General features: G+C 37.1%; 1 protein-coding gene across 1 annotated transcript; it reads left to right on the plus strand.

Moving 5' to 3' along the window:
- Positions 1-708: 708 nt before the first annotated feature.
- On the plus strand, positions 709-14674 carry cenpw (centromere protein W). Its single transcript, XM_048153976.1, has 3 exons — positions 709-977; positions 8150-8263; positions 14259-14674. The coding sequence occupies exons 1-3, from the start codon at positions 891-893 to the stop codon at positions 14283-14285; spliced, it is 228 nt and encodes a 75-aa protein (XP_048009933.1). The 5' UTR covers positions 709-890; the 3' UTR covers positions 14286-14674.
- Positions 14675-21730: the final 7056 nt, after the last annotated feature.

Below are 21730 nucleotides of genomic sequence, written 5' to 3' on the forward strand. Positions count from 1 at the left end.
AGAATGGAGAAAAATGAGTGGGTCGAGCTGATACATTTTATTAGTGAATAAGATGAATAAAGCCTGGGGCTATTCTCTTTCATTTTAAACTCAGCCAAATGCCAAAGCCCAGAGCAATTAATAGAAACCATAAAACATTGCCATTAAAATGGACTCAAAGTTCTGGCAATGGTTCAGCTCCATCTTATATATTAATTTCTTTTTAATTCAACAAATGCTTTGCAGCTGTTTTACATTCTTTGAGCTCAGGGGACAAAAAAGAAAGTAGCTTACACCTGAAAGGGAATGAAAGTCTGATCTACAGATACTTTGTTATGTCTTGTCAAATGTTTATTTTATTGTCCTGTATTGTATTGCCTTTTATATTGTTAATTTCTTGATATGTTTTATTGTTTTTTTTTATCACAATTACTGGCATTCTACTGTCATTGTTTTGAAGCTAGGCAATAAATTATTTGAGTAATAAAAGTTCATAATGACAGTCTTGTTACACTCTCAAATGATATAGCTATAATGAGGAAACTAAAAGATTGATCTAACAAAAAGGTTAAAACATGACTGACTTTTACTAAATTTACACTTCATTAGGCAAAAAAAAAAAAAAAAAAAACAGAATTAGATTAATAAAATAAAAAGTGTGTAAAATATACCTGAATTGCATTCTCAACTTTCAAAGAAACTTCCTAACTTTCAGCTCAAGTAATCCAATTTCTCCCTGTAAACACGCAGAAAGCACGTGCTGGCGAGAGGGACCATTGAGCTCTTCATACGTCATCATCAGGAGCCGGTAGTGAAACGCGCGATATTTTGAATACAACCAAAAACAAACTGACGCTAGCTTTACTTTCGATCTTCAAATCCGTAAACTAACGCCTTCAAGCAGCCAAAACATGTCAAAGAAAGCACCGAGAGCAGCCCTGAAGCTCCATATGAAGAAGAATGCTAATATACGGATAGGAAAAAACGCGGACTTGATGGTGAGTTGATGAAAATGAACCACACCAGTTTTCTCCGTACAAACGCGCGTGTCACATTCACCTGGAAATATGATTACAGATAAGTCAAATGAGTAATTTAGCTGTCACGTGTACTATTATGCAGTTGTTGTGTAGTCAGAATATTGCCTGTTTCTTATTGGGGTAGAGTTGTATGTTCGTGTTATCTGGGTCTGTGTTTCAAATCTAGTAAGCTTCCTACGTAGGCAGTATTTTAGGACGCCCGGAACGTTTCAAACGCCCTGATGAAGCCTAGAAATGCTGTCTAGGTAACGTAGGGAGCTCCGTAGATTTTGAGAAACTGCAATAGGTTGTCATTAAGTAGAAACAGTTTTGTTGTTTTTGTCTTTCGATTAAAGCATCTTTATAACATTGTATATTACAATGGACGTTTACACGTTACAGTGAAATGTTTGTTTTGATTTTCTTTTTCTTTTGAGTGTTATGTTGAAGGAGTAAGATCTAGTCAGACGTGATGTAAGTGAGCATTGTAATGCATTATGGAGAGTTTTTTTTCCCCCTGAGAGTTTCCCTCTCAGATCTGCCAGTAAACTTTACCAGACATTAGTGGGTAAAATACTTACTGATGTGGAACAAACACTTTATATATAGCTTATAGCATGGGTTAGTCTGTTTAAGGAAAGGAATACAGCTAATGTGAATGAACTGGATACATGTGGCGCCATGGGCTCCTTTCATGTTGTCTTTTTGCAGACCTCATTATGACGAAGCCCATAAAGTAGTGTTTCCCAGAGTAGTGCTTTTCATATGGAGGTGAATTTATTTTATTTTGATTCATTTTATTGCTCATTTGCATTATGTAGAAATCAGGAAGCACTGCTGTCTTCCAACCAGTCACATGAAAATTGTAACTTTTGTAGTCTATACACTTCTCTTTAAGCAGATAATAAGCTGCAAAAGTTATTTATCACTTAGTTTTTTAAAGCTTTTTGTTTGGTTTTTAGGTACTACTACTAATAATCTTTTTGATAGTTATTATTAGTTTTTATTATTTGGAGTGGGACTGGGAAATGACGCCAGCCGTATTCATTCTCACATCGTCTCCGTGACCTCCATATGTCAGATCATTTGCAAATGCAAGACCTCTGACAGTAATGACTTGTTTGCCACCAGTGTAAAGTTCTTGCCCATCTTGTCACTTAGCAAAAGATCTTATTCTAGGATCAGGAAACCACAAATGGGCAGACAAGCCATTAAAACCAAACCACCATGTTGTGACTTTTGAAGTTGGTTTTATTTTAAGGAACTTGGCCCCAGATGTTTACATTTGTTTAACGTTTTATATCCGAGCAGCCCTGATGAAACCAATTTGTTTTATGCATCATCACGTGAAGTGGCCACTGTAAATGTTGTTATATGCAATAGATGTATAGCAATGTCGCATGCCGCCTCTTTGATTGCTTAATACTGACCACTTCATAGCTCACGATGATTAAAAGGAACTTCTATTTTCAAAAGGGGAGCCTGGTGGTTTAGGTTGATTGAGGTTTGCCTCTCGGCAAGTTTGCCTAGTGTTTTTCATGGGAATAGGGGAATTGCTTATCCGTTGTTTTTAAGTTGAGAGGCACTGTACATGGTTGATTGTACTGTGCGTGTGTGTGCGTGTATGTGTGTGTAGGATGTCCGTGCACTAACAGGGTCCTAATTAAAGGTCCATTGCAGCTGGTCTCACTTTATGGAGACTGGAGGTGGGGATGTAAAAGCCGCCTGAAAGGTGCTCTGCTTTACAGGGGTCTAATCCAGCCATTAAACTAAAAGGAAAATGCAGGAAAAAATGAAAGAAAGGCTCCCTTTTTTACCGTCCTATGAATATGTACCGGTTTGATCTGGTTTCCTGGGCTTTTAATGGCAAAATTTCTAATAAGGCTCTTCGCATTTTGCTTGTAATTGTTGGTCAAGCTATGATTGTGTTTTTGGCTTTCCCATGAAGCCTTTAGTCTTGGTTCTTTGTCCGGCTCTGATATTGAATCTATAGCCTTACAGGGGAAAAAAAAAGGTTTTATCAAATTGTGAGATTGCATTCTGAATGGACTGTGATAAGATTTTTTTTTCTTTTTTTTTTTTTCTCTGGCTTCACTCAGAAACATGCAACATGACCAGTGTAGTCTGATTCACAAATAAATGACTCTTACGAACCAGTTCATTTAATGAATCACACCAAAAGACAGAAATCGCTTAGATACTTGTCCATTACCTGTCAGTTTCCTTCGCTGTTCACATTGTAAATATAATGCAGAGCTTCCAGATTCTGTATCAGAATCTCCGGCTCATTATTGTCCATTTCCTGCGTCAGCATCACGCATCGTGGTGCTCACATGAACAGCGTCGGAGTCCCATTCTGACGTAGAACCCGGAAGCGCTGCACTGCGTTCACTACGTCAACAGTGTAGGAGACTGACAGAGAAGAGAAGAAATTGTTGTATAAAGTCGTTATTTTTGTTTTGTTTTTGCACACAAAGCGTATTCTCATCGCTTCATAACATTAAAGTTGAACCAATGTAGTCACATGGACTATTTTAACAATGTTTTTACTACTTTTCTGGGCCTTGAAATTTATGACATTGCTTAGTATAGGGAGGTCAGAAAGCTCTGGGATTTCATAAAAAATATCTTAATTTGTGTTCCGAAGATGAACGATGGTCTTACAGGTTTGGAACGACATGAGGGTGAGTAATTAATGACAGAATTTTCATTTTTGGGTGAACTAACCCTTTTATTAAAATCTGATTCTGTATCTGATTCTTCTGAAGCAATTTGATAGCTTGGTGTGTTTCTGAGGAACAGACTGAAATTAAAATCATATGCAAAACAATCATTCTGTAGGAAACTGAATAATGTGCACTGCGGTTATTTATATAATTTACAGAGGCAATTTTAGGCCTTAGCTTAAATAAGCTGGTAGAGTAGATGTCAAAATGGCAAATTAGAAACAGAGGTGTTTACACCTAGTATACTGATTTATACTGTAAAACAATAACAGGAATAATTGTTCTCTTTCCTCAGAAACTTCAGATGCAGATTTCCAGTAAACCATGGCAATCACCTTGATGGCTTTTTCCTGAATTATTCTGTGCCCTATCAAATGTGCTTAGACTCAAGTTTTCTGTCTCCTCCATCAAATCTTACTCCATAAGCACTGAAACAGCTTGTGAGATTATCCCAGTCATACTATTTCATCTCTCCTGTTTATAAGTGTGTCCTGCCGGGTGGAGCAGTGGCTTAAGACAGCGCTTTGTTCCCCCTGCTGAACTGAGATAGCCTATGCTGCATTTGATGGTTGATTGAACACGAAAATAATCAGCTGCATCCTGCAAGGAAGCTGTGAAATTGTCTGTTTTCTTTTTCCAGACCTCCCCCTAAACCGTATACCCACTTTTGCCCCCTAACAGCAACATTTCCTCCCTAGTGTTAAGGAACTCTGGGAAAGTGTGGAAAATCAAGGGTCTTATTTGGAGGCCCAGGCCAAGAGCTCCTGGCATTTTCACACCAAGTCATTAGATGTTGTGCCTGGCTTGTGTACTGTAATTGGATGATGGGTTCCTGAGAACGACTGAGCTGAAGTTTGTGGTTGCAGGTTATTCAAAAGTGTTTATTTAAGAGCTGATATATGCAAATTATGGTCTGTTGAATCTGGTGAGGTGAATATTTCAAATTTGTGCTCTGCAGTTGTTTGTCTCACACTCTGTAACATACAGGCTCATTCAAAACCTTTTTTTTTTTTTTTTTGATGATGATTTCACTTTAGTTTTTGTTTTAAACTTTAAAAAAAAAAATGAAAATCTTGCATTGTTAAAATTGATTTATGTCTCTAGAAGTTTCGGCACAAGTTGCTGTTGGTCTTCTTTGTTGCATTTATTTGAATACTGAATTGAGATTGGACTTTTCTTTGTTGTATTCATTATCTATTAGGGTGCATTTTAATTCAGTTTTTTTTTTTTTTTTGTCTGTAGGGGTGTAACGATACCCTCATGTCACGATTCGATACATATCACGATACTGAACTTACAATAATATTGTTGTGATACTCCAAGACATGGTAAAAGTTTAACAAAAAATTTACTGTTGATTAAAATGCTAAATTTGGTATTGCATTGGGGTGGAAATGAATAGGCTTGGACTTGGTGCTGGTAACCCAATGTACAGTGACACCAGAATAAAAATATTCATGATTCTGAAGCTGAAAATACAGATTTATTTTAGACGAATATGCTTGAAATATCACTTACTTGATATTTTTAATATGTAGGCCACGTTTTACTGGTAACACAAGACATTTGGCATTTTCGGGACCCTCAAATATTCCCCCATTGTATTATTATATGTTATATTCAACATTTTATATAGTAGTTTAATGTAGTACTGACAGTAAAACTCTGTAAATCTTGAATTTTTCTCATCCATTTTCAGTTTGGGTGAACTATACACAATACATATTGTCACTATCCACCACGATACATGTTGCATTTTGCGATATATTTGTGATATGAAATATTGTTACTCCTATATTTGTCAGCATACTCAGCTCTGGATTGAATTGTGGGTTCTTATTTATTCTATAATTTAATCTTTAAAAATACTAATAATTTATTACCACTGTTAAATGGAAATTTTTAGCAAATCTCAAAATGAATATCCATTATTCTCTAAATTATAATACTGTGATGCCCAAAATTACATGTAAGCTTTAAAATGATTGATTTAGATATTATTTAGACAAAATGTTATATATAATATTAATATTGGCCTTTTTTAAATATTGGTTTATCAGCCATAACCTGCATAACTATCGGTATCAGCCAGAATTTTAATCTCAGTTGTTGGTTTTCTTGGATCAGAGTGTTAACCTGTCTGGTGTTTTTGGGGCAGTGTAGGCTATAGCCCTAACTTTTGCTTACTTGAAGCTTTAACTATTCTTTTGCTGCTATCTGTGTCTAAGCAAAGAGATTTCCTTCAGGAACTGCAAATCCAGATTCATCTTGTTCTTATAACGCTTTCTTTTACTAGAACAAGATGACATTTGGATAGATCGCAGTCTGCTCTGCACACTCTAAGGACTCTGTTTAATGTTCCTAATGCTGCTCAGACTGGTTTTCTCTGCACTCCTTTGCCCTCGGTGAGGATTCCATGTGCTTTTCGTGTCTGTGCGAGGCAGTAGAAACGGCCTCCGCTGTAATCAGTTCAGCCCGGTCGTTATGTTTTGGCAAAGCCTCTGGCACAGGGGAAACCTGGTCTTCTCAGTTTCCTTCGCGAAAACGCTCTCAAGACCAGCTGTTGGAGAAGTATTCAGACGCCCCAGAGATGACCCACAATTATGAAAATGAGGTATTAATAGATTTAAATTACATCCAAATGGCTGTCGTGTAGATGCACAAGGAGTGCTGCCTTTTATCAGCTGAAATCATTAGGAAAACTAGCTGGATATGGTTCAGCGGATCTGGTCACTTGTTTCATTTGTTTTTGAGACAGAGCGAAAATGCAGGAGATGATATGCAGAACTTTCTCTCTAGCAGCTTGTTGCAATACACAGACCACAGTGGAGGTGAAGGTGCAGGAAATAGGTTTCACATTTTGTTATTATAAATGTCTTTCTATTATGAATTTTGTTATTATGAAGCTCCTTCCCCAGTTCACTCAGTCAGTTTATGAAAACTAAGCTGTAAAAACAGGCCAGAAATCATCAATATTATGATGTTAGAAGTCTTAAAGGTACAGTAGCAAAAACAGTTCAATTCTAAGGGTCAGTTGGAGAGTCGAAAACATATTATATAATATTGGCTGATATTGGATATTTATTATTCAGGTTGTATGTTTAATGGCCTGTTTTAATATTTAGATGTGTCATTGACATTTGGGATATTGTGATGTACACACAAAAGAAGGGCCATGTGATCTCAGCATCTCATGACAAGATGCACTAAGACTGATGAAGTGCTGAAAATGAAACAATTTCCTGGTCTAATCCGACAAGGTTGCACAAGGGCCCTTGACTTTGGGGAGGGCTGGAAGATTTATCTTTCTCGGACACCCCCCTTCTCCTGTTGGACCTGTCTAGCAGTTCCTGTAACATAATCCTCCTTTACTGTGGTACTTATCTGTTGATCCATGCACAGGTATAGGGCAAGCTGCAGCATACTACACCTGGTGGAACAACAGAGTATGATATTCACTTGAGTCGCTCAAAACATCGAATGATCCTCTTGACTCCAAGCGTTTGGCCTTTTGTGTGGCAAGTCACTAAGAGCCTCTTGAAGTGATTACGTGGTTGTCCGTCACTCAAGCATTGTGGTTCTTTTTAGCTCTGGCTTAGTTTTAGTAGCGTTTTTGGTGAATGGAAACTGATATGTTTTTTGCCTTTGCTTGTTTATCTTGAGTTACAAAGGTTATTTGTGCAATAATTTGCAGTCTGGAAATTCTGCAAACATTATTTATAGTTGTCCTCAATGTATTCCATTCACATGCTGTGGTCCCTGAGAAAGACACTTAAAGGATTGGTTCACTTCAGAATTAAAATTTCCTGATAATTTACTCACCCCAATGTCATCCAAGATGTTCATGTCTTTCTTTCTTCCATCAAAACAGACGTTATCGTGTTGGAAAGGTCACGCATGATGTAGGTGAAAGTATCGCGGAAAATTTCATATTCTCCTCCAACTTCCAAATCATCAGATCGTCGGTACTTCCGACTACATCACGCGTGACCTTTCCAACATGATTACGTAATGTGTGGCGCATCGCAGAGCTAGTGCAAGACGAGTATTTGTGGTTAAAAACTATATGCATTTTTATTATTTTTTTTTAGAAAATGACCGCTTTGAAGCTGCACTAAAACTGCAGTTTGTATCTTTAACCTGTTGTACCCTAGTGAAGTCCACTATATGGAGAAAAATCCTGGAATGTTTTCCTCAAAAACCTTAATTTCTTTTCGACTGAAGAAAGAAAGACATAAACATCTTAGATGACATGGGGGTGAGTAAATTATTGGTAAATTTTAATTCTGAAGTGAAATAATCCTTTACCCCTTGATTGCTCCATGGGCTTGGACTCTTTAAGTGTACTATAATTTACTTCACATAAGTGTCAGCTAAATAACAAATTAATGAACTAGTAATTGGTCTTTCTCTTTTGTGTCACAGGCCCAGCTCAACCTCCTGGTTGTCCTGCATCGTCTAGCAGAGGAGTCCAAGGTGAAGGCCTTTGAGGAGAAATCAGCAACCATCAAAGTTCACCACGTCAGAGCTGTTGCAAAGGTATCCAGCACCACCAGAATAATTAAGCCAATTAAGAAGCCTATAACTGCATTAGCTCTTTGTAGCTGATACTAGATATTTTATTATTTTGTTTGCAAAAATGTTTATGAATTTATATTGTAGATTTTATTGCTACTAGGGATGCACTGATACCGCTATAGCTGCCTATATGTGAAATGCAGAGTGGATTGAACTCGCAGTGGCATAGACGCGCGAGCTTGTTGAGCGCACATCACTGGAAAGTTTGTAGTTCGGTCGGATATGGCAATAGCAAAGAAAGTAAAATAAAGAGCATATTACAAAGGTTAAATGACAGTAAAGAGAGAGAGCGTACTCACTTCTGTTGCATGTTCTTGATTGCTGTTCATTCACTCAGCATACATGTATCATTTAAATTAAAACTATGTCGTATGTCTTAAGTAAAAACATGAACTGTTACATGACTTATATATAATGTGTATTTCCCTACACTATAGGAAGGCGGTACAGTAATCATATGACGTTTTCAAGAAGTGTTCTGTGAGCAAACATCAGAAGCCCACACCAAGAAAGCTGCCTCTCAGACAGCACATGAATAACCTATTTAACCTATTAAGTCGTCTTGCGCTTGAACAGACAAATTCACACAAAATTATGTCAAAATGCCCGTATAGGCAAGTATCCTTGTGAAACATAGTCGGCTATGTCTGAACATAAACAGTTGAAAAGAAAACGCATGTGTAAAAGTATGTTGGATATGTGCAGCTCTTAAAGCAACAGCCTATAATAAACCTACTGCTGTCTTTGTCCTCAATGTTAAGCCCAGAACACACCAAGCCGACGGTCGGCCGTCGGGCAGTTTTTGTGCGTCAGCTGACTAAGTTTTCTCAGTGAGTTCCACACCATTGGCTGAAGTTGGTCCTCGTCTGCTTTTTTTCGTCCAATTTGACATGTTAAATTGGCGTCGGGCCGTCGGAGAGAGAGAACTCTGATTGGCTGTTCAGTATAGCAAACGAGTCAGTTCATGAGAATATAAGCAAAAGTTATGAAAGCAAGCAAATAAGTCATGACGGCACAGACTGAAGGTGTTCTAATTTTACGTCACCTTAACTTGAGCACTCGAATGCACGAATATTTTCATAATAACATGAGTGAAGTGGAATAAAGAACATGATCAGCATGATTGATATTCAAAACGGTAAGCAAGCGCTGTTTTGTTTATAGTTTGTATACATGCAGTCTTGGTTTCGCTTTTGCTTTATAGACAAATATATCTGCTTAAATAGACAGTTGTCTCCTTTTATACGCAGGGATGCGCATGTTAGTTGACAGTCGGCTGAAGTTCTTTCGGTGTGTTCTGAAGTTCTTTTCGGCTTTCGTTGCCGCCAGTTCTTTGACGTCTAACAATCTAACAAAAAAAGACAAGGAGAAAATCACTCACTGCTCTTAACTAGTTGTTGAGCCCTGCTGGAGCAGCTCTAAATATTCTCTGTGCTGTTAAAATTAAAGATAAAATATGAACAGTACTCGGTATCGGCAAATACTAAAAATAAAAGTATCATATCAGACTCGTTCTGGAAAAAGTGGTATCAGTGCATCCCTAATTACTACATTTTGTTTTATTTTTATATTTATTATTATTATATAATTTATTTTGAAAGCATTAGTAGCATTTATTTTTCATTTTCAAGGCACTACTTTTAAATTATGTTAAAATTGTCTTTTCATGCATATAGTGTATATCTTTGAATATGATCTTATGCACAAAATATGCTACTTGGATAGAGGACTATCCACATATTTGTTCAACCTTTTTTCTGTGAGTGTAGGTCTCTTATGTAAACATTTAGTTGCGTTTATTATTTTGTAAAGGTTAAAAAGTGACGACTTTTATCTCTGGTCTGTGCCATTGAACTATCAGACAAAATGTACTTCTAACTTCCCTCCTTTACTTCAATTGATTTATTTTAGCCTGAGGTCCAACAATGCAGTGATGTTCTCTAACAAGCACAGTGGGTACCTGAGATTTGCTGGGTTAGGTTTCCAATGCATATTAATTTAATCAGGCTGCATTGTTAGCAGATGTCACCCGTGGCCGCCCTATTGATCTTCTCAACAGTATGTGTTACAGCAATCAATTTGGTCGTTAGTGAGCTGCCAAGAGATACATTATGTGAATGGCAGCTTATCTCTAGGTCTGTTACCAGTGCAGTTTTGTTTTAGAGTGAGACTGGATGAGTTTATATCAATGCTCACAAATGGAAAGGAATTGGCAGCTGTGTGCACCCCTGTGCTGATTACAATAGATTTCAATATGACTTTAAACACCATGTTGGAGTGCATGGAATTTTGTTTTAAACAAATCAGTACAAAATAGCAGAAAAACACACTCTCTCTCACGGGTCCAATTACAGATCAAAAAAAGAAGAAATGATATTTTCCGCAAAGAATTCAAGTCTAATTTTAGGACCATTACAATTTTTTTCCACTGACACATTGTTTTGACCTGTACATGTTCTTGATGGGCTTAGTGAAATTTACACTAAAATGATTAGACATTTTTTAACAGACTAAATTTTCAGGAATGAAAACGTGTTTGAAGTTTAACGTGTTTGAGTGCAGTCCATACTTGGTGTTGATTGCTGTTGGATTTAGTTTAGATATAATGTTTTACTATAGATTAGGCCCAGCTGAATCTCCATTATTTTTAAATCATTTATTCATCTATTGTTTTGAAGTTCAGGACCTTCATGACCTGAGAAAGGAATTAAGGTAGCAAATGAACGCGCTCGTATTGCAGCCGGAATCCAACTACATCATCTTGCAACTGCCCCTTTGATGGATATTTTTTCTCCAGCGCTATAGATTTGAACAGGGCACCACATCAAATGAGTCACAATAACACTGAACAGAGATCCGGCCAATTTTGAGTCATCGGGCTGCGTTTATTTTCACGAGGGAAGGCAGCTTATTTGATTAAGATGTAATTGTGTGCAGAGTGCTCCTTGTACAGATGCACTTGAACAGCAGGGGCATGAAAAATGCTATGCTTGTTCCAAATCAAGAAGAAGTCATGATGGCCTGTCACAACTAAACATGTTAGGAATTACACGCTTTACAGAGTTCAGGCGCAGACTGGTTCAGCATGGCCGCCTCTGAAAACAGGTGTGTAATGTAGAGCGCTGCCATGGAAAGTGGGAATTTGATGGGGGAAATAATGGGGGCGTGACTCAAAAACTGGGTGTTACCACACGATATAGGCTTTTTAGTAGTTCCTCTAAATCAAGGGTCGGCAACCCTTTTTTACATGAAGTGCATATTTTAGTATTTTAGTTTCACTGTAAATCCATTGAATCCATACACAAGTGTATATATATTTGTTCATCCATAGAAAAAAGTATAAAACTTAAAATATATACATATTTATATATTTTATTATTAATAATATACAGACATGGACAAAATTGTTGGTACCCTTGGTAAATATTAACAAAAAAGTCTGTGAAAATAAATGTGCATCGTTAATCCTTTAGATCTTTTATTTAAAAAATTCACAGAAATTTAACGTTTTCATTGAAGAATAAGAATTTAGCACAACAGGGTGACTAGGAGCATGAAATTATCCAACCAAATATGAGGAAACACAAAGGCCAAATTCCCTTAATCATTCATCACAATGAGTAAAACCAAAGAATATAGTTCTGATGTGCAGCAAAAGATTGTTGAGCTTCACAAAATAGAAAGTGGCTGTAAGAAAATAGCTGAAGCATTGAAAATCCCCATTTCCACTATCAGGGCAATAACTAAGAATCTGCCTGGAAGAAGACATGTCTAAATTGTCCTAATGCATGTTGAGGAGGAAAGTTTGAGTGGCCAAAGACTCTCCAAGGATCACAGCTGGAGAATTGCAGAGATTAGTTGAGTCTTGAGTCTCAGAAAGCCTAAAAAAAATTATCAAAAGCACATACATCCCCACAATTTGTTCGAGAGGGTTTCAAGAAAAATCCTCTGCTCTCATCCAGAAACAATCTCCAGCATATTCAGTTGTCAGACAAGACTGGGACTTCAAACGGGACTGGCTTCTATGGTCAGATGAAACTAAAAAAAAAGAGTTTTTTGGCAGCAAACCCACCAGATGGGTTTGGTGTACACATGGATAAAAAGTACCCCATACCCATGGGTAAATATACCGCTGGATCTTTAATGTTGTGGGCCTATTTTTCTGCTGGAGGTCCTGGACATCTTGTTCAGATACATGGTATCATGGATTCTATTAAATACTAACAGAAAAAAAAATCAAAACCTGACCGCTTCTGCTAGAAATCCAATAATGGGCCGTAGTTGGATCTTCCATCAGGACAATGATCCAAAACAAACACAAAAATGTGTCACTGAGCACAAAATGAAGCTTCTGCCATGGCCATCCCAGTCCCCTGACCTGAACCCTAAAGAAAATGAGTGGGGTGAACTGAAGAGAAGCACCACCAACATGGAGCTGGAATCTGAAGGATCTGGAGAGATTCTGCATGAAGGAATGGTCTCTGATATCTTGTCAGGTGTTCTCCAAACTCATCAGGCATTATAGGTGAAGACTCAGAGCTGTTATCTTGGCAAAAGAGGTTGTAAAAAGTATTGAATAAAAGGGTGCCAATAATTGTGGCCAACGTGTTTTGGAGAAAAACATTTATTTCATAATGAAATGTACCCCCCATTTTAAATGTTTATACTTCAATGAAAATGTTAGATTTTTGTGAATTTTTGATATAAAAGATCTAAAGGATTAACAATGCACATTTATTTTCATAGGCTTTTTTGTTCATACTTACCAAGGGTACCAACCATTTTGTCCATGTCTGTATAATATTTGATCAAATATATAAATATAAAGTGTTACATTATACGATCACGCTCTTAATGCAAATGCTTTTAAACCAAAATAAAGTCTGACCACAGAGTTGTGAGAAAAGGATGCCGATCCGCATCATGTGCAGCAAGTCTTAAAGTGACAGCAGCCTAATAAACCTGCTACAGTCTGCTATTAATGTTAATTAAAGAACAAAAGAAAAAGAAAATCACTCACTGCACTTAAACAACTTTTGTAGCTTTTTAAAAAAAAAAAAAAAAATCTATTTTAATCTAAATTATGCAGTGAAGACTATAAAGTGTTTGATAACTGCTTTGATTCTGTACATTTCCTGCATGTTAGATCAAAAATTTAAAATATGCTGTCTTCATGTTGTTTCTACATTAATTTGGAGATTAAATGTGAAATTATTATAATGAAATATATTAAAATCTTTAATGTTAAGGTGCGATTAATCATGATTAATTACAGAAAATGTGCAATTAAATAGTTATTTTTTTTAATTGATTGACAGCGCTAATATGCACACACATATACACCCACCCATATATGCATGTATGTGACCCTGGACCACAAAACCACTTATAAGGGTCAAATTTTTCGAAAATGAGATTTTTACACCATCTGAAAGCTGAATAAATAAGCTTTCCATTGATGTACGATTTGTTAGGAAAGGACAATATTTGAAAATCTGGAATCTGAGGGTGCAAAAAAATCAAAATATTGAGAAAATTGCCTTTTAAAGTTGTCCAAATGAAGTCCTTAGTAATGCAGTAATGCAACACTGCTAACTTCCAAGTATTTTCCAGAAAGCAAAAAGCTGAACAGACCCTAGGCTATCAACCATGCAAAGCACACTGGTTTACTTGCATTAAAGTGCAGTGCTGCACAAATTAATCAGAGGGTTGTGATGCCAAAGTTTTTTGACTATTGCTGTTTCATCACCCTTTAATAGTGTTTGGCTTCCCATTCATCTCATGGCTAAGAACTGAAGAAGGATTACTGCAAGAAATAGATTGACATACAGGAGCAAGGGTCCTTTTTAATATACATACATAAAACAAATTAATAGGCTATTTCTCGCATGCCAGGGATTCCCCCTCCAGTGCTGACCCCTGCTCTAAGTAATTATATTTCTTCTCTTTGTTACAGAAACTGTTAAAGAGCACACGTGGATAACATGGATGACGGGAGCTCCCCATCACAACCCTCTGTTTGTTCAACAGCATTGACCCTGTGACCTAAAATTTATTTAAAGACTTCAGTATGTGAGCTACGGTATGGAGCACACTACAAATTTGGGACTGTCGAAGATGAACATTTTACTTTTACTATTATTTCCTTAGGACTTTTTATGTGTACGATGGAATTTATGTTGCCTTGTCTTAAGTTGGGCCCGACTTCCATGGTCGTTTTTTCTTCATGACTGTTGAACGTTTGCTTTTTAAGATTTGTGTAAACCATGAATGACAGTATCTAGCCTAGATATCTACAGCAACAGGTGTCCCTCAACTCTTTGGATCGTATTATGACTTAATACCTGTTAATAAACAATTTGTACCACTTAACTTGGGTAGCACATGATTGATTAACCGTGCAGTGTTTCTTTCCTCGCTCTGTAAAGGAACAAGATATCTGGCTCTCGGCCACTGACAACATTGGGACCATTGTCACTGGCTGCTCACGAAAGCAGGTTTTTAGCAGGACAGTTCGCTCGGATGATATTTCGCTCTCCTGTGTTGACACAAAATCAAATAGACATCTTGTAATTTTCATTTCAAATTTAATTACTACTATCTAACTGACGAAGAAAATGCTGCGATAAATCTCATGAAATCTGTCAAGAACATGAACTTTAGTGTTTCTGACAAATACACTACCGTTCAAAAGTTTAGGGTCGGTAAGATTATTAAATGTTTTTGAAAGAAGTCACTAAGATTTATTTGATCAAAAATACAGTAAAAACAGTAATATTGTGAAATGTTATTTCTATTTTAATCTCTTTTAAATTTATAGCAAAGCTGAATTTTCAGTATCATTACTCTGGTCTTCAGTGTCACATGATCCTACAGGAATCATTAATGATCAAGAAACACTTTTTATTATTATCAATGTTGAAAACAGTTCTTAATATTTTTGTAGAAACAAAGCATTTTTTTAGAATTCTTTGATGAATAGAAAGTAAAAAAGAACAGAATTTATTTGAAATAGGCATTTTTTGTAACAATGTTAAACTCTACTTTCACTTTTGATCAATTTAATAAGTCCTTGCTGAATAAAAGTATTAATTTCTTTCAAAAAACTAAAATTTTACTGACCCCAGACTTTTAAACAGTAGTGTATGTAGTGTCTATAAAATTGGTCTCCTCAGGTGTCAGACAGTTCTGTGCTTGCATAGTCGTGGCTGTTCCATGCTTCTTGCTACATGTTGTGTGGGACCAAAGTGCCTGACCTGACCCCAGGACCACAGGAAAGTAAATGTTTGGGTCTCACTTTTCGGGCGTATCCCACCAATGATCACGTGACCTGGGAGTCACTCTCCTCTAATCCTTCTGTCAGAATTAATTGGACTGCCAGGGATTGATCAATGTAGTGTTTGTACTTTCTGCCCGCCTTTAAGTTTCGAGAAGAGTTGCATGTTGATAACCGTCTAGAATGTTCTCCAGACCTCTGAATCCACCTCTCTTGTCTTCATCTTTCATGTATGTCATCTTCATCCTGTTCATACTCACCCATCTACATCCTCACAGCGGGAACAGTGCTGTTTATTCTTCTACTTTTTCATCATCATGCTCTTTGAGATGTAGTATGTCTCTTTGACAGGAGCACACTGGGAAAGCAATCATGATTAGCCTTGTCATGTATGACCAGAAGAGGGCAACACTGAGAATACATCCAACATGTAGACAATTTTTTTTTTTATTTACCTAAATACTTAAAAAATGGTCTATTACTCTGGATGCTGTTAAAATGGATATCAAACATGCAAATATAACTTGTAAATTACAGGATTAGTTCACTTCAGAATTAAAATTTCCTGATTATTTACTCACCCCCATGTCATCCAAGATGTTCTTGTGTTTCTTTCTTCAGTCTAAAAGAAATTAAGGTTTTTGAGGAAAACATTCCAGAATTTTTCTCCATAAAGTGGACTTCAACGGCTATCAACGGGTTGAAGGTCCAAATTGCAGTTTCAGTGCAGCTTCAAAGGGCTCTACACGATACTAGACGAGGAATAAGGGTCTTGTCTAGTGAAACAATCAGTTATTTTCTAAAAAAAATAAAAATGTATATACTTTTTAACCACAAATGCTCATCTTGCACTAGCTCTGTGATGCGCCATGCATTACGTAATCATGTTGGAAAGGTCACGCGCAACGTAGGCGGAAGTAACGTGATGGGGCGAAAAACTCCATCTCATTTCCTCCTCCAACTTCAAAATCGTCCAACATCGTTGTTTTTGTTTTGCAAAGGCTGTTTTTCTTAAGGCTTGTTTGAGATGCATCGGCGCTGTGCAGATCGATCGGCATATGACATCAAAGTAACCGCAAGAGCTAAAGCAAAAAAGCATAAGGAGTCGTATGCTCTCCAAACGCTCTCGTGGTACTTTGATGTCATACGCCGATCGGTCTGCGCAGCGCCAAACAAGCCTTTAGTTTTTACATGTTCGCTTTGTGAACACTTGCTCGGTACTTCCACCTACGTCACTTGTGACATTTCCAACATGATTATATGCTTGTGCAAGATGAGCATTTGTGGTTACAAAGTATATATACAGGTGCTGGTCATATAATTAGAATATCGTGAAAAAGTTCATTTTTTTTTATTGTAAATTATTTTAAAAAATTATACTTTCATATATTCTAGATTCCCTATATGTAAAGTAAAACATTTCAAAAGTTTTTTTTTTTTTCTTTTTAATTTTGATGATTAGAGCGTACAGCTCATGAAAGTCCAAAATCCAGTATCTCAAAATATTAGAATATTTCCTAAGATCAATCAAAAAATGGATTTTCAAAACAGAAAAGTTCAAGTTCTTTAAAGTATGTTCATTTGTACACTCAATACTTGGTCGGCAGCACGTATTACAGCAAATGACTTGCTCCTAGCACAAATTACAGCATCAGTGAAGTGTGGCATGGAAGTGATCAGCCTGTGGCACTGCTGAGGCACTATTGAGCCTTCAGATCATCTGTATATTGTTGGATCGACTGTTTCTCATCTTTCTCTTGAAAATATCCCATAGATTCAGGGATCAGGCATGTTGGTTGGCCAATAAAGCACAGTAATATCATGGTCAGCAAACCACTTGGAAGTGGTTTTTGCACTGTGGGCAGGTGCTAAAGACCTGCTGGAAAAGGAAATCAGCATCTCTATAAAGCTTGTCAGCAGATGGAAGCATAAAGTGCTCCAAAATCTCCTGGAAGATGGCTGCATTGACTTTGCACTTGATAAAACACAATGGACCAACACCAGCAGACGTCACGGCCCCCCCAAATCATTACTGACTTCAGAAACTTCCCACGAGACTTCAAGCTGCTTGGATTCTATGCCTCTCCAGTCTTCCTTCAGACTCTGGGACCATGATTTCAACATGAAATGCAAAATTTACTTTTATCTGAAAAGAGGACTTTCGACCACTGTTCACTGTCCAGTTCTTTTTCTCCTTAGCCCAGGTAAGATGCTTCTGACGTTGTTTCTGTTTCAGAAGTGGCTTGGTAGTCCTTTTCCTGAAGATGTCTGAGTGTGGTGACTCTTGATGCGCTGACTCCGGCTTCATTTGACTCATTGTGAAGCTCTCCCAAGTGTTTGAATCGGCTTTACTTGACAGTATTCTCAAGCTTGTGGTCATCTTTGCCTACCCAATTTCTTCCTTCTAGTCAACTTTGCATTTAATATGCTTTGATACATCACTCTGTAAACAGGCACCACATTCAGCAATGACCATCTGTGACTTACTCTCTTTGTGGAGGGTGTCAATGATTGTCTCCTGGACCATTGCCAAGTCAGCAGTCTTCCCCATTAGTGTGGTTTCAAAGAACAAGAGATACCCGGAATTTATACTGTAGGGATGGTCATTTAATGAAACTCAAATGTAAATATTCTAATATTTTGAGATACTGGATTTTGGACTTTCATTAGCTGTACGCTCTAATCAACAAATTAAAAAAAAAAAAAAAAAAAAACTTTTGAAATGTTTTACTTTACATGTAGGTAATCTAGTGTAAATGAAAGTTGTGACTTATTCATATCCCTCTTTCCTCTGACAGGGTGCTGGTGTCAGAGCTCGGGGGCCAAATTTGGCCCTTTCAGTCGCCAAAAATTATTTTTTTTTTTTTCTGTGTTGCACAGCACAGCTACTCTAGCCTGCACTTATTTTTTTACTCAAGCGAATTTCAATGTTGTTATATAAATAACCTCCCACCATTATTTAAATGTGTTTGCTTATGGGAAGGTTACATCAATGCTTGTTTCTAAAGTACAATAAGCGGGAACGGACCTTTTCTGAGAAAGATTCCCAGATTTCTTGGTTGAGAATCGGCTTCAGGACCATTTTAGTGGAAAAGGAGTATCATACAGTTCTTCCATCAAAGTTGTTATCTGGCTAAAAATTTAAGGAGGTACACTCTCAGAAAAAAAGGTGCAAAAGCTGTCACTGGGATGGTACCTTTAAAAAAAAAAAAAAAAAAAAAAGTACACCTTATTTACCCCTAAATGGTCCATTTTGGTTCTTTAAAGTCGGCATGAAATGGAAGTTGCAATAGTCTTTTCTTCCCTATTTTAATGTATATCTGAGTGAAATGGCTTTTCAAACAAGAAAAAATGTAGAGTGGAACTTGATTTGTCCACTGGGAATTGATTGGATTGTTGTGGTTTGCTATTGCTGTGATCTCATGTGATTGACAGGTTGTCCCACCCTCGTGCTTCATGCCAGTAAACACCTCATCAGAGAACAGAAGAGATGTTGCTGCAAGAGGGAGGGGAAGTTATTTTGATTAAAGATTATGTGGGCAAATAATGATGTGCACAGAGAAATCATCTATAATAAATACTATAATATTCCATTACAAAATGATAATTATCAATTTTGATTTCATTGTGATTTTAACGGTACATGTTAGTACCTAAATGCTACCTTTTTGAAAGTGTAGTGCCGCAGTGACAGCTTTTGTACTTTTTTGTCCGAGAGTGTAGATGTGAGTCTTATATAGTCATATTAGTGACTAGCTCCATCAAAGAGTCCAGAGTCTGTCTTTCTCTCAGAATTTCCTTGTTCTCCATAAAAGGGAATTTAACACTATTGGTGTGTCTTTGCAAACTCCTAAGGTTTTTGTGACTCATACAGCATTGAGCTAATGGAACTGTTCCTGCCATTGCAATGGGGTAAGGTCCTCTTGGGGAGATGGTCCTTCTGCTTTCCCAGCCCAAACAGCTTCAGGAGCCAAACGCTATTTATGCCATCTCTGAAGTAGTGTGATGGTGATGCCATAGAAGCTGACCCTCTGTGGCATTGCGGTTTGTGGTAGGGATTCCTCATCCCCACCTGCTTATGTTACCCAGCGGTCTGCACTGACCCTTGGCGTTATAAAACCCTGCTGGGACATGATTTAAAAGGGCTCCAGGCCCTCTGATGTCATGTTAGATGTTCATGTGCCAGATGGGTGCCAAGCATAGGTTAGTCTTTTTTACTTAACCGTGGCTTGCAGAGCACTTAGCTTGTATTATTGAGCTGGAAACACACCTTCGCTCGCCAAAACATGTACCATGATGCATTGGAAAGACGTTCATTATGGTAAAATACATGTGATGTTTCTCTGCCATGGAACATTGATCATTTGAGGTTTAATATCATGCTGGTTTCTCAAAACACTTTTTTGAAGCTCAGTGTGGCTTACATTTATTGCAGATTTACCAGGTTTATTTTATTTTGCCCTCGTACCATCTCAAGGCTCCATCCCAGAACCCAATTATTTTTGTTTTAATTTAGTTAGATTAATTTAGTTTTCTGTTTTTCTTTAATCTATTAGTTTATTATTCAATAGTTTTCATTCTATTGCTGTTTTCTAGTTTGTTTAGGTTTTATTTTAGTTTTATTATGTGTTAAACTAAATTAGCACAACTACTAAAGTAGTTAATGCAGTTGGGTTGTAACCTAAAAAATTTTTGGGCATTACATTTTTATATTTGCTTGTTGTATTTTTCATTAAATATTACTTTTATGTGCAATATTGGTTTTTAGTCTATAATTCTAATATTTTTTAATTGTTATTTTATTATGCAGTTATAATGTAAAGTTGTAAAAATTATAAATGCACTCTTGCTGTAAAATGATGGCATTCTATGCAATTTTTTTATTTTTTGTAGTTTTCAACACATTCTTACTGATGTGTGAACTGACCTAAAACTTTGGCACATGGCCATGGGCCAGTGGGCCATCCTTATTGTTAAACCCTGAAGTTTCTTCAAGGTTTTATAATCTCTTGGTGTACCAACTAAAATATGAACCTGCAAAGAATGAAGCAAAAAAAAAGAAAAAGATTAGACCCTGTTCAGCTTTCAGTAAATGTGTTTCTGCAGGTCATGGGCGGAAGAAGAGTATTGAAACGTATCTGCCATGCTTGGTTTCATTACACCACAGAAGTCATTACATTTAAATGGCTTTGAATTTGTTTGTTTGTGTTACACGTGCCCTGATGCAAGGCACCCAGCCTGGAGCACTCTCCACACATATGTATTTGCACAGCTGGATATTTACAGATGCTGTTCCAGGTGAAGGAGTTTAACACAGTTCCTTACCTCACTAGTTAACCATCATTACCAGCTGGCTAACGGCCCACACATCCACCTCTTTGTCTCTGGGCTGTGGTATAACTCTTTTACCCTTTCATGCCCCTAGGCCCACTCAGATCTGCCTCTTCTCTAAATGCACACGACTGGCCTGACTTTTCTAGGGTCTTGGTTGTTTTACTTGTCTACAATCCCACATAGCTCCTACAATGCCCAGGACCAACTCAGAGCATGCAGATTTAATTTGATAACCCAATGAAAATGCTGAAGAATTGTAATTGGACATGGTGTTTGGAGCACACACTTGTGGCTAGACTGTATAGCCAATGCAAGAGAGGCTTGTTTTTGTAAAAGAATTGCATAAACAATACTTTTGATTTTACAATATTCTTCATAGAGAATCTAGTGTGGTCAGTGGCTACTGTGTCTTCCAAAATTCTGGAATCACCCTAAGGCAAAGTGTGGTGTGGAAAAAGCATTTTCTGATGACTGCATTGTAGGGGTGTAACGATACGCTCAGGTCACGATACGATACGTATCTCGATACGGAGTTCACGATACGATACGTATCACGATATTTTGAACAAAATGAAACTGAAATTCAAACAAGATTTATTAAAAAAACATGAACAAATTTCAATAATTTTCCTTGTTGTACATACAAGATCACATTTCAATAAAATAAATAAATATAAAATTTTAATAAAAACCTTCTGTATTCAAATTAACAGTTGAATAGGGCTGTCTGTCACTGAAAAAAAATGTTAAATTTAACATGAACTTAGAATTATGAATAGGGACCGTTCACATATCGCGTCTAAAAACGCGTGGAAGGC

The sequence above is a fragment of the Megalobrama amblycephala genome, linkage group LG13, assembly GCF_018812025.1.
Source record: "Megalobrama amblycephala isolate DHTTF-2021 linkage group LG13, ASM1881202v1, whole genome shotgun sequence".
In the NCBI taxonomy this organism is placed as follows: Eukaryota; Metazoa; Chordata; class Actinopteri; order Cypriniformes; family Xenocyprididae; genus Megalobrama; species Megalobrama amblycephala.